The sequence below is a fragment of the Orcinus orca genome, chromosome 3, assembly GCF_937001465.1.
Source record: "Orcinus orca chromosome 3, mOrcOrc1.1, whole genome shotgun sequence".
Taxonomy (NCBI): Eukaryota; Metazoa; Chordata; class Mammalia; order Artiodactyla; family Delphinidae; genus Orcinus; species Orcinus orca.
In genome coordinates this window covers 125,088,583-125,101,074 of record NC_064561.1, presented here as the reverse complement: position 1 = coordinate 125,101,074, position 12,492 = coordinate 125,088,583, and the positions used below count along the sequence as shown (strand labels likewise).

Sequence of the window (12,492 nt, the reverse complement as noted above, 5' to 3'; positions counted from 1 at the left end):
TATTTTTTCATCTAGAAAGTGCTTAACCTGGTTTCTTCCATTTTTTTTGTTCTGCCTTGCTAACTCAGTGCATTTATAGGTTGTGAAGACAGTAGGTCCATTGGTTGGGCCAGAATATCCTTACCTGGAACTAAAATAGATGATAAAGGATTCACCGCGTTAACTTTCTTGAGGCAACCAAGAGTCCAGTGAGGTTTTATTTGTGGGGAGAGGCAGAAATGTGAAATGGGATAACATGCTTTCTAGGTCTAAATTGGTTCCACAATTAAGTTTCTGGACTCCACTGCACATATCCACCAGCTGTACCTGTTGCCTTTCTAGAACATTTGTTCAGGTTGCTAAGGACAATCTTAAACTTGCACTATACCAGAGAATTTCAGGATTTCTGTGGCTTAGATAGCATTTTACTTGTTCTAAAATAAATACATGTCTTCATAAAGCTAGTTCTCAAATACAGATTAATGACCTGCCTAAGGGCTGCATAACTACTGTCAATATGTGTCCCCCCCCCCGCCCCATTTCACAGATCACCACGATGAGCAGAACCTAGTACCTTGATATCACACAAGAGTAACCAGGAAATACTGTGATTTTTGATAAACAGTGCTCCTATGGGATTTTATTCCTCCTAACCACCTGAGCAGTTGGTGACTCTCTGGGGCGTATGTAGTGCATACTCTCAAAGGGTAAACAGGTTTAATACCAATGCATTCCTAAAAGGTTGAATTATATCTTTGCATGCCTCTGGGGTGAGTAGAAGATAACGATTAACAGAAACATTTATTTTTCATTACCCAGGGGTTACACTGGTCGTTGATGTTAATCAGTTTTTGGAGAAGGAGAAGCAAAGTGATATTTTGTCTGTTTTGAAGTCTGCCGTTGGTAATACAAACGATGTAATGCCCGAATGTGCTGACAGGTACTATGACACCCTTGCGAAGGCAAAAGAGCAAAAATGTAAAAGTGGTAAGCTTCTTCATCGTTTAGCACAAACTAAATTGGCATTTTGAATATGATGGTTTCTGTGGTATTGTGTTACCTTAATTTTAAGACAGATAATCGCTTTCAAATGAACGTTTCTGAAATGTTTATCATCTCTGGCAAAGGAAATTTTTTAGGTGTTGCTTTTCCTTTTTTGTCTCTTAGAAAGCTGTGATTAACTTGATGGCTGTGTGTGCGTGCCATATACTAGAGAAAATACAGTATTAAAGGAGACTTTACAGAAAGTAGGGCAGATATAGGGTAGCCTCCTCAAAGACATCTCCTGCTTTCCTTTAAAAGAGTTATTGTCTTTCTCTCAAACCTTAATCCTTGTCCTTTTGCCCCAGAGTCCCCATGCTTCTAAAATGGAGTTCTGATAGTGTCTGTCATAATGAAAGAGTCATATCCAAGTGCATGGATCTTGGAAATAAATACTGGAATCGCTTCTCAAAAAAAAAAAAAAAAAAAAGAAGACTTTGCTTCCTATAGATCTTGCTGTTGAGCCATCCCTCTAGTGGTACAAACTGATTTTTACACTAATATTTCTCTCCATCCTTTTTGAAACAAATGACACATTATTATACAATATTAAGTGGAAGTAAAAAGTAATTTTGAAAGTACAAAATAAGCAGCAAATTGGTCTCCAAGAGCCTTGGCATATACTTAGGCCTGTACAATCCAATGGCAGATCATGAAATATTAGCTGTGGAAACCGTGTTTTAGATCATGAGTTTAAGACTCATTTTTCAGATTTAGAAAATCACCTTGATGACATTTGGGACAGAGGGAGAAAATGACAAATCCAAGGAGATTAATTTTTGGCAGATATAATCCATCATCTCTTTAGTAGATTTTTGTTGAGCACTTGCTATGTCCTAGTGTCAAGGATCAAGGTGTCTCCTGACTCTTAGGCTGGTGTTTACTTGTACCACATCATGGGTCATGTACATAGTACTTTTCATCTTTAGGAAACTGCTGTGACAATATATGGCCTTAGAAGTGGAACTTAAGGAAAAAATATATATATATTTTTTTAGTTCACTGGAAGTCTGTCCAAAAGTACCCTATGTACTTCCTTGTAAATTAGTCTGATGTATTTCTCACTTGGGAATTCTACCCTCCAATTCCACAAATTTTCTGTTAATGAAATGGAAACGGGGCTACTGGCCATCCTCTCCTACTTGGCACCTGATCACCCTTGAGCCTCTCTCTGTTCCCTTCACAACTCTTCATCAGGAGTTACTGTAGTGCCCCTACCTCATCCTTCACGAGGAAAGAATTGTACAAGTGTATTTATGCAGGGGTGAGTTCCTAGAGATGACCCATCATAATTTCAAAATCATCCTGGCCCAAACTTAGTTTTATCTTCTTTTCCCTAAACTTGCCTACTCCTCTTCCCAAGTGCCATGTCCTGGTCAGTGAAGAAAAAATGTCCCGAGGTAGCCAATTTAGAAACATAGGAGATACCTTAGATTCATTTTTTTCTGGAAACAAAAAGAGAGTTGGGACTTTGTTAGAGATTGTGTTGAAGTTGTAGATCAATTTGAAGCATATTGCCATCTTAACAATATTGAGTCTTCTGATCCATGTACATGGTATGTCTTTGCTTTTAATTAGGTCTTTATTAATTCTTTCAACAATGTTTTGTAGTTTTCAATGTATAGGGCTTGCATTTCTTTAGTTGCATTTATTCCTACGTATTTTATTATTTTTGATGCCATTGTAAATGTTGTTTTCTTAATTTCACTTTGGGGCTGTTTATTGCTCACATATAGAAATATAATTGATTTTTTTATTGAGATATATCACATACCATAAAATTCACTCTTTTAAGGTGTGAAATTCAGAAGTTTTTACTTAACACTAAAAACACCACCACTAGTTAATTTGCCTTTTAATAAAGGATATTTTTCCTTATAATAAACAAAGCCCCTTACCTATTACCCATTGCTCCCCACCCCCAACTTTCAGCCCCAGGCAATCGCTAATCTACTCTCTGTCTCTCTGATTTTGCCTCTTCTGGACATTTCATATAAATTAAATCATACTGTGTTTGGCTTCTTTCACGTAGTGTAATGTTTTCAAAGTTCAACCATGTTGTAGCACGTATCAGTTCATTTCTTTTTATGGCTGATAATATGCCATTGTATGAATATGCCATATTTTGTTTATCCATTCATCAGTTGATAGAATTTAGATTTTTTTTCTCCAGTTTTGGCTATCCTGAATAATACTTCTGTAAACATTTGTATTCAAGCTTTTGTGTGGGCATATTTTCATAAAATTGATTTGTGTATATTGATTTTGTATCCTGCAACCTTCCTGGACTCATCCATTCTAATAGTTTTTTAGTGGATTCTTGGGCTGCCACCTGTTGTTATAAATAAAGTTTTATTGTAATTCAGCCACACTCATTAATTTACATATCGTCTCTGGCTGCTTTCATGCTACACTGGCAGAGTCAAGTAGCTATATGAGAGACCTGTAGCACACAAGACTGAAAATATTTACTCTCTGGCCCTTTATAGAAAAAGATTGCCAACCCCTGTTCTAGAAGGAAGAGGAAAAACTTTCTAGCCAACTAAAGACTAACTTTCATTCCCAATAGAGCTGTGAACATTATTTGGGGGAGTGAATGGGATGATTTATTCTTACTCTTTCACCTCTGATTCTAGGATGTCTATTTTTTCCCAAACAAGTGTTCACTCTTTGGTAGATCACTCAGCCTTATTGTTCAGTTTAGGTCTTATATAGGTATGATTTTGTCTGGAAGGCACCTAGAAAGTATGCTTCCTTATAGAATGCTCACCACCTCTTAACTCACGGGTATCTTTCTCTTGTATGGTTCCTCAAAGGCCCATAATTAGTCTTTTCCCTAAGTAACAAACCAACTGTATTTCTCTTGTTCTGGAGATGCCCTCCTCAGCCTTTGATCTGACTCTAAACTCATACTTGATGTGAAAATGATAAAATTCTCTTTTTCTATTATCCACTGGCATCCCAACTCAAATAACCCTTACAGTGCCAATGTGGTTGTCTTTTATTTATTTGTTTATTTATTATTTTTATTTTTGGCTGCGTTGGGTCTTCGTTACTGAATACAGGCTTTCTCTAGTTGCGGCGAGCAGGGGCTACTCTTCATTGCAGTGGTGCATGGGCTTCTCATTGCGGTGGCTTCTCTTGTTGCAGAGCACAGGCTCTAGGCGTGCGGGCTTCAGTAGTTGTGGCACGGGGGCTCAGTAGTTGTGGCTCATAGCTTAGTTGCTCCGCGGCATGTGGGATCTTTCTGGACCAGGGCTCAAACCCGTGTCCCCTGCATTGGCAGGCGGATTCTTAACCACTGTGCCACCAGGCAAGTCCCAGTGTGGTTGGCTTTTAACCAACTAAGAACTTTTTACTTCTCAATTCTTATGAAAATAATACATACCCATTTTCACCATCTTTATTTGCTTTCTTTCCTTCCCACTGAGAGAGTTGCCTTAAAAAGGGTTTTCATTATTCTGAAAGCACTTGTGAATCTGACAACTGTTGGTGATTGAAAATATAATGATTACTTGTGATCATCCTAATTTGACTATACAATATATTTTCTAGTAGACCAGCATTTCTAAACAGATAACAACTGCCTGACTGCCCATTTGAAGAGAGATAGATCACTGTTCCTGGGCATTGACAGAACAGTTGAGGGGCATTAAAAGCCAAGTAAAGAATCAACACACACGGGCTTCCCTGGTGGCGCAGTGGTTGAGAGTCCGCCTGCCGATGCAGGGGACACGGGTTCGTGCCCCGGTCCGGGAAGGTCCCACATGCCACGGAGCGGCTGGGCCCGTGAGCCATGGCCACTGAGCCTGCGCGTCCAGAGCCTGTGCTCCGCAACGGAAGAGGCCACAACAGTGAGAGGCCCACATACCGCAAAAAAAAAAAAAAAAAAAAGAATCAACACACAAAACCAAATAAAGAATCAACACACATTAAATCAACACGCCTTAAAGTTATCTCTGCTTAGATATTTGAAGCCATTTAAATATTCTTTGAGGAAATTCAGTCAAATTTTGATTTACCTATAAAGGCAATTGCTCTAATGCGCACTTGGCATCAGTTGGCTTAGCTTGGTCAGAAGTTTCTGTTTTATTGTTGTTTTTAGCTCTCTGATCTGGGACAAGAATCATAACCATTCAACAAAATAAATAGATTGCTAAATAGGAAATATAGCACATAAATTCATGAGGAGATATTCTTCGTGGCCAATTTAAGCCATGACTGCCATAGTTTTGTTTTGTTTTTTTCTAGTATCCACCCCACACGCCCCCCCCACCGCAAAATTAAGTTCTTTCAACATTTTTTTTCTGCTTCTGTGTGGTTGTGTAGAGCAAGATGAGTCAGAGGGACCAGGAATTTTCCTTTTCCCTGCTTAGTGACCTCAGAGGTTGTGTATGCCATTTTGTGCTTTGAATAAAGTTGTCTGCAAAGATGAGTCACTTCTGCTTTGGTTTAATGCAGATCATTAAATAAAGGGTTCTCGGGACTTCCCTGGTGGTGCAGTGGTTATGAATCCTCCTGCCAGTGCAGGGGACACGGGTCACATCCCTGGTCCGGGAAGATCCCACATGTTGCAGAACAACTAAGCCCGTGCGCCACAACTACTGAGCCTGTACTCTAGAGCTCAGAAGCCACAACTACTGAGCCCGCAAGCCACAACTACTGAAGCCCGTGCGCCTGGAGCCCGTGCTCCACAACAACAGAAGCAACTGCAATAAGAAGCCCATGCCCCACAACAAAGAGTAGCCCCCGGTCACCGCAACTAGAGAAAGCCCGCACGCAGCAACCAAGCCCCAGCACAGCCAAAACTTAATTAGTTAATTAATTTTAAAAAATAATAATAATGGGTCCTCCTTAAATAATGGGTCACAGCCCTTGTAGGTCACTCCTTTTCAAAGAAGTTGCTGGAAGCCTTTCTAAATAAAGACGATTCTTCCTCATCCGTCTCCCCTGTCTCCTTGTGTTGCTATCCACATCTACCTGGGGTATCCATCCTTGTTTGCTTTTCCTTCTTGTTGGCCATTTGCAACTCTTTTCATCCTCATGAAAAACTTGGTATGTGGAGCCAGCATTAGGCATTACTCTCTCCTCCTTTTTCTTTGGCTTAGCAGGGAGCTGCCATTGAATACATAGAATTCACTCCATTTTAATGAGTCCTCGCTAATGATTTTAACACACTGTCTGAATGTTTGGTGAAAAGCATATTCATTCAATTAATTTACTTATTGAAGAAACTACATTAATGTTGAAAGTTTCCATGTTCCTCTCTGGAATTTAACAAACCTTTTTCTTTAGTGTCTACCGAAGGTTCGTGGCTCAAACTCAACCTGCAGGAGAAATATGATTACTACTACAACATCGATTCAAAAGAGAGTTCCTGGGTCGCACCTGAATCCTGCTTGCTTAAAGAATCATGGCTCATGGGAAAAGAAATTGAGGTAGGACGTTGGTGTTTGATGAGAAGGTGTACTATATAAAGATAAATGTGATTGCTTTTCTACTTTTGAATCATGGAATTGATGGGAAGAACTAATTTATTTGAAGACCAGATAGGGAGTAAAGTCTTCATGAACTACAGTTGGATGTGGCTGCATGGTTACTGACTTTTAGAATGTTTTCCGTATGTCAGAGCAACACCAAACAGCACTAGGGGAATAAAGCTCTTTCAGCTTCTTTAGGATGAGAGATTATCCTAAGAAATCAATCTCCAGGTTTTCCTTGACACCAAAGCTCAATTAGTGGTAATTCCTTGGTTGTAAGTATTCAAAATGTCTTATTTCTTTCCCCCCAACCTCAACCTATAACAAAGATGCATAGGTCCATTAAAGTGAATAATGCTTCCCCAGGAGAAATACTCTTGAAGGAATGTTCACCAAGATTGCTTTGGACTTGAGACCAAAAGTTGGACCCAGAAGATGTGAAAATCGCTCTTTGATCCAGGCATTGTAGTTTAAAGAGAAAATCCTTCTAATAATTGAGTTTGGTCTCGAAAAAAATAGAACTCACAAATGTAGATCTTATAGAACTGTTCACAGTCACCAGCATCAAAGATACTGCAGGGCAGCAGTATTGTGGACAGAATCACCGGTGCGGTATTTACCAAAACTCGGAGAAAAAAACTGTGGCTTGGGGATGACAATGCCACAGAAATCCTGAATGACAAGAAGATAGTGAAAAACATATTTATTAACTAATTTCAAATGTGTAAAGTTCCCAGAGTTTATAGGAAAATGGCATTGTGGAAATGAACTATTAGTGCTGCTTTGTTGAAAAATGAAATTATGGCCAGTATTTAAAAACCGTATGCTCTCATTGAAAGGATATGTCAAACTGTGAAGAAGCAGCATTGAAGGGTTAAATCAGAGCCAGAACTGCTCATGTGGCATCCAAAGATGCCCTAGGTATAACTTTGTGAAGTGGAGTATCAGGATTAATAAAAAGTGGAGGGTCTATGCCGTTAAAAAAAAAAAATTCTAGTCAATCTGAAATTACTGAATTTATTCAAGAATGTGCATATGTCTCCTTAAAAGTATTTATGAATCTTTTATATGATTTCACTTTTAATTGTTTAAATTAACCATCCATTGAGTCCAGTCACACTGGATAAGAGACATCCGCCATAGAAGCGAGTCCAGTCTTTGCTTGCGTCTCTCAAAGAACATAAAAGTAAACCCAGTTCATCGTCCACATGAAGACTTCTCACAATCCCCCTTCTTCCTTTTTTTCTCATTCATCTAGGTTTCCCTGTCCGCCTTCAATAGCACTTATCTTTCCTCTCCCACCGCCTTTTCTTCTGCTCCAAGTCTTTTATTTTCTCCCAAGTTTATTTTGAGTTTTCCCCTACTCATTGCAGGGATCTGCCTCCTCTGGCCTGGGCAAGAAAAGCCCAAGGACTTCATGGGCACTGCAGTCTTTCCCTCAGGAGAGGGAGGAGGTGATGCATACTCTTACTGTAATCATCCTTGTCTCTTTTACACTCTGAGGAGATCGGGCCTCTTGCCTGGTCCCTGCCAGCATCATCTATACACCGCTACCTCCAAGTCCTGAGACCATTCAACCTCATTCTCATACCATCTCAGCACAAAGTTCAGAGGATTCCAGAACCGTATCACTAGAGAGAAGCTGAGCCAGTTCATCCCTCGGCTCTGGTCAGATCTTTTTTACACCAAGCCAGAAAGAGCTGTGCAGATCATTTTCTGAAAGCTAAAATTTCCAGAAGCTGTTCTCTATGCTCCTTTCATCTGATGTGTGAAGTGTAACCATAAGAAATATCTCTTGCCAGGACATTATTGAGGAAGTTACAGCAGATTACATTCGTGAGAAGATGTGGTCTGCTACCGAAGATATGCTTCTGCGCTTTCAAGCCGCAACCTCAGGACCCCTCCTTAGGAAAGAGTATGAAGCTAGGAAATCATTTTTGTATGAACAAGAAGAGCATGTGATCAAAATACAGGTATGTGAGTCACCTACCACTCGTTACAGAAAACTGTCATTCCATGAAAATGTTATTTGATAACAGGACAGTCAACTACCAGCATTCTAATAAACAAATGTGACTGCAGATTTTGTTCTTAATCAGTGCCCTTGAGTCTACTTTATTGAAGACTCCGAGATGGGAAGGATGTTGGATGATTTTTCACCTGTGGTCTTCTGGAAAGTATTCAGGACACTGTGAATAGTCAGAGGCAGGGGAATACCTGAGATCAGAGTTGAAATCCTGTTTCTCTAAAAAGGCGGATATCCTTGTGTCACCTACTGTCTGACCTCAGGTGCTTTTGAATTGGTTTCTTAGTGGTTAGTGGATGTTGAGTGGCGTCTGAGTTTCTATACTCTTGTAGCCTAAAGAACAGAATAGCTCATGAGATAAATGTAGCATCTCTGAGGCTATCTTCCCTCTTATATAATCTCCTTCTTCATTCAGGCCTGCAAGAGGCATCCTCATTCCCAACCTTTTTCTTCTTAAGTTTGCATGACTTGTCTGAATGTTCTGGTTGGCAGGAGAGGAACTTGCTAGATTTAGATGTTTCTATTCTGTGTTCCCCTAGCATCCTCTCTCAACCACCACGCTGGTTTCCAAAAGGCCGTGTGTTTGTTCCTTTTTCTGCATCCAAAGTGATACTGTTGTTGATGAGCAGAGTTTGGTGGCCTTTTGCTTTGGCCAGTAACTATTAAATTTCCAAAATTGAAAGGTTGTAAGTTGAAGGGCTTCTCTTTTGTGATCATTGGTGTACTGATCTGCTTCCCCACCTAACTATAATATTGTACAGGGCAGAAGATGAGTTTTTAAAACTTTTGTATTCTTGTGTCTTGCATATGATAGGTGCTCAAATATCTGAGTTTGCTCAGAGCTTAAGATGTTAGAAGGCAGGAATGATTAACTTTTTAAAAGAAACTTCTTCTATAAACTTGATACTCAGGCTTCACTGGTGGCACAGTGGTTAAGAATCCGCCTGCCGATGCAGGGGACACGGGTTCGAGCCCTGGTCCAGGAAGATCTCACATGCCGCGGAGCAACTAAGCCCATGCACCATAACTACTGAGCCTGCACTCTAGAGCCTGCGAGCCACAACTACTGAGCCCGCGAGCCACAACTACTGAAGCCTGCGCACCTAGAGCCCGTGCTCTGCAACAAGAGAAGCCACCCCAATGAGAAGCCCATGCACTGCAACAAAGAGTAGCCCCCACTCGCTGCAACTAGAGAAAGCCCGTGCACAGCAATAGAGACCCAATGCAGCTAAAAATCAAATAAATAAAATAACTAAATTTAAAAAAAAAACTTGATACTCAAAGGAGTTTTCTAGGTGAACCCGTAAGTTTTCCAGTTTATTCCTTCTTTAAATAAATGGTAGACAAAACACACAGGAAGTGAACAAAATCTTAAGTATAACATCATCTACACTGATGCTGAGGCTCTACTTTTGCACAGAATTCGAAGAGTGTTAGCCAGTGTGACACAATCTGGACCAACCTCAAACTCTCCAGTCTGCCCAGAGCTGTGTTATAGTTGGAAGACACTCTACAGAGCCCTCTAGTATAAAATCCGCCTGATGTTAGGACCCAGGGCTAAAATCATGAGAGACCTGGGGAGAAGATGGAAACAGTCACCTGGAGCCTTTCCTCCCCACCTCCGTGGAAGCAGCAGTATTGAAGAAGAAGCCATTACACTATGAAGTCACCCCGTGATGACTTCCTTCCCCCTGCTTCTGACAGTTTTCTAACAAGGAGGGCGTGAGGTCTAAAGTCAGGCTATAGCCTAGAGATGAATGTGGTCTGACCCAGAAAACCAGAAGACCATGAACCAAAGGGCATCATGCTAATCTCATTTTTTGCAGAAGTGGCTGATTCATTCCAAATTAGGGGAATGATGTCAGATCTGAAGATTTCCCCTCCGTGGAACAGCTCAAACTTCTTAGCTGGCTGCATCAACCCCAGACACAGTAGTCTCAACAAATTCAGAGAAAAAGCTCCCAGGCTGAGGGAGCTCCGCTGTGCTACCACCGCTCCCCAGCTCCGCTGTGCTACCACCGACAGTCTCCTCCCAAGGAGCTAGATATGGTACAGAGAGTGTATGTCATCAGTAGCCAATCCTTTGTCTCAGACAACTCAGAAGGTGGCCAAGTAAACACAGAGGAAGGTGATGAGAATCTATGATAACCATATTGTATTTGAACAGTAAGAAAGCCCTGAAAAAATGGCCAACATTTAAGAAGAGAGCCAGAAAAAAATCTCAAACAAAAATGAAAATTTTATAGCCAAAAAAAAAGAAAAATGGATATAAGTTGTAAAACGTAAATTGACATCTAGGGATTCTCATATTCCAGGAGACAGTAGAAATGTTTATACGGAAACGGCTTTATGCTTTTAAGAAATTTAATAAGATGCATGGACTTGATGAAACAAGACAGCATGATAAAATGAAAAGATAACCCGTAGCTACAGAGAGGAAGAAAAATGACATCCTAGAATGTGAATGAACTTATAACTGCAGAATGTAGAACAGACACTGAAAGCGATTGAAACACGTGGAGAACTTGAGAAAAATCACAGAAAAAGCTAAGAATAGATGACTTAAAATACATTTTCTCATCTGAAGATGATAATACCCATTTTCCTTGAACTGAAGAACGCTGAAATGCCACTTTGTAGGAAAAAGCATAATAGTGAAATACCAAAACTTAGCCCTGAGAATTCCTAAATTATTGAACTTCAGGTCAGAGAGTGCCACAAGCATGGGGGCAAAGGAAAAGAAACAAGCTTCTGTGAAGCAAGTGCAGGTTGTCAGGAGCTGTGGCAGAATCTGGGGCCGGGAGGAAGGGGGTGACCTGATGGGACAGTCCTTCATTACATTGTTTGAATGTAACTGACTACTCTTGCAGGTTGCGGGATTGTAGCTTTAGGCAGAGTGGGAAAAGAGGCCCATATTTAGGGTTTTCTTGGCTAACAGAGAGATCACAGAATTTGTGCTTCAGAAGTTGGTAATTTGAATATTACTATCCTGAGTGCCCAATTATCAAGCGAGGCAACCAATGTAGCAAGCCAGATTTTCTAGAGATTGACAATTAGAATCTATAAAACAGAACAGTAACTTCTGAGGTCTAGGTATCTTGGGAAACTCCTTTGTTACAGCTGAATTGCACAGAAAATATATTTATGGTAACAAAACAAAAACATGGCTATTATAAATTTTCACGCAAGTTCTCATACCAGTCAAGAGAGAGATTGATGTTTTGGTAAACGCCTTGTCTCTAATTGTTTATAAAAAGCTGCTTCTAAATGGCTTTATGGTTTAGAATTCTGTCTCCTTTTGCATTTTTATCAATAGCACCTTCCTCCCAACTTTATACCTATAATTATTTTTAATAAAGAGCCTCTAATTAGAAGAGCCTGCAGTCTCTGGGCCTTGCACAGGAGTTGTGCTGTTAGCACAGAATGAGAAAAGCCAATCCTAATGAAACTAAAACTTACAAACTAAAAAAGAAGAATGTTAAATTTTGACAAATAAAATAGGAAGCCTGTAGTACTCTGCTTCTATAGACCAAAACTTCAAAACCCAGCCAAGTTGCCTTGGTTTGGAAAGGTAGCAATAAAAATATAAATGTAGATTCCAGAAAAATCTACATAATCATTAAAGAGATGAAATACAAAATGAAATCTTCAGGAAAGTACTGTTGGTGAGCGCTGAATCCTTAGGACATTAAAAACAGTACAAAACGGACAAGTGGGTTCATTCCACTAATGCAAACATGCTTCAGTATTAGATCTTCTGTTACTACAACAGATTCCTTATCCAGAATCTTTGAGAATCTGAGCTAATAGAGATTAATAGTGTTTCTGGAATTGAGATAATTCCAAAAACACAGAATGAGAAATTGAGCTAATCCCAGTATCTTGGTTACCTTTCAATTTGGATCAAGGAATGGGATGTATAATATTATTGGCACATTTGCACCTCTGTGCTTTAAAACAGTGTTA

The 12,492-nt window shown here is 39.9% G+C and overlaps 1 protein-coding gene across 2 annotated transcripts in view; it reads left to right on the top strand.

The window, feature by feature from the left end:
• IQGAP2 (IQ motif containing GTPase activating protein 2) overlaps nt 1-12,492 on the top strand; it is a 288,011-nt gene that overhangs the window by 220,139 nt on the left and 55,380 nt on the right. For both annotated transcript variants that reach the window (XM_004270825.4, XM_033430051.2), the window contains exons 15-17: nt 799-966; nt 6,316-6,458; nt 8,303-8,473. In XM_004270825.4, the coding sequence (XP_004270873.1) occupies nt 799-966; nt 6,316-6,458; nt 8,303-8,473 (482 nt within the window). The remainder of the gene's footprint in view (nt 1-798; nt 967-6,315; nt 6,459-8,302; nt 8,474-12,492) is intronic.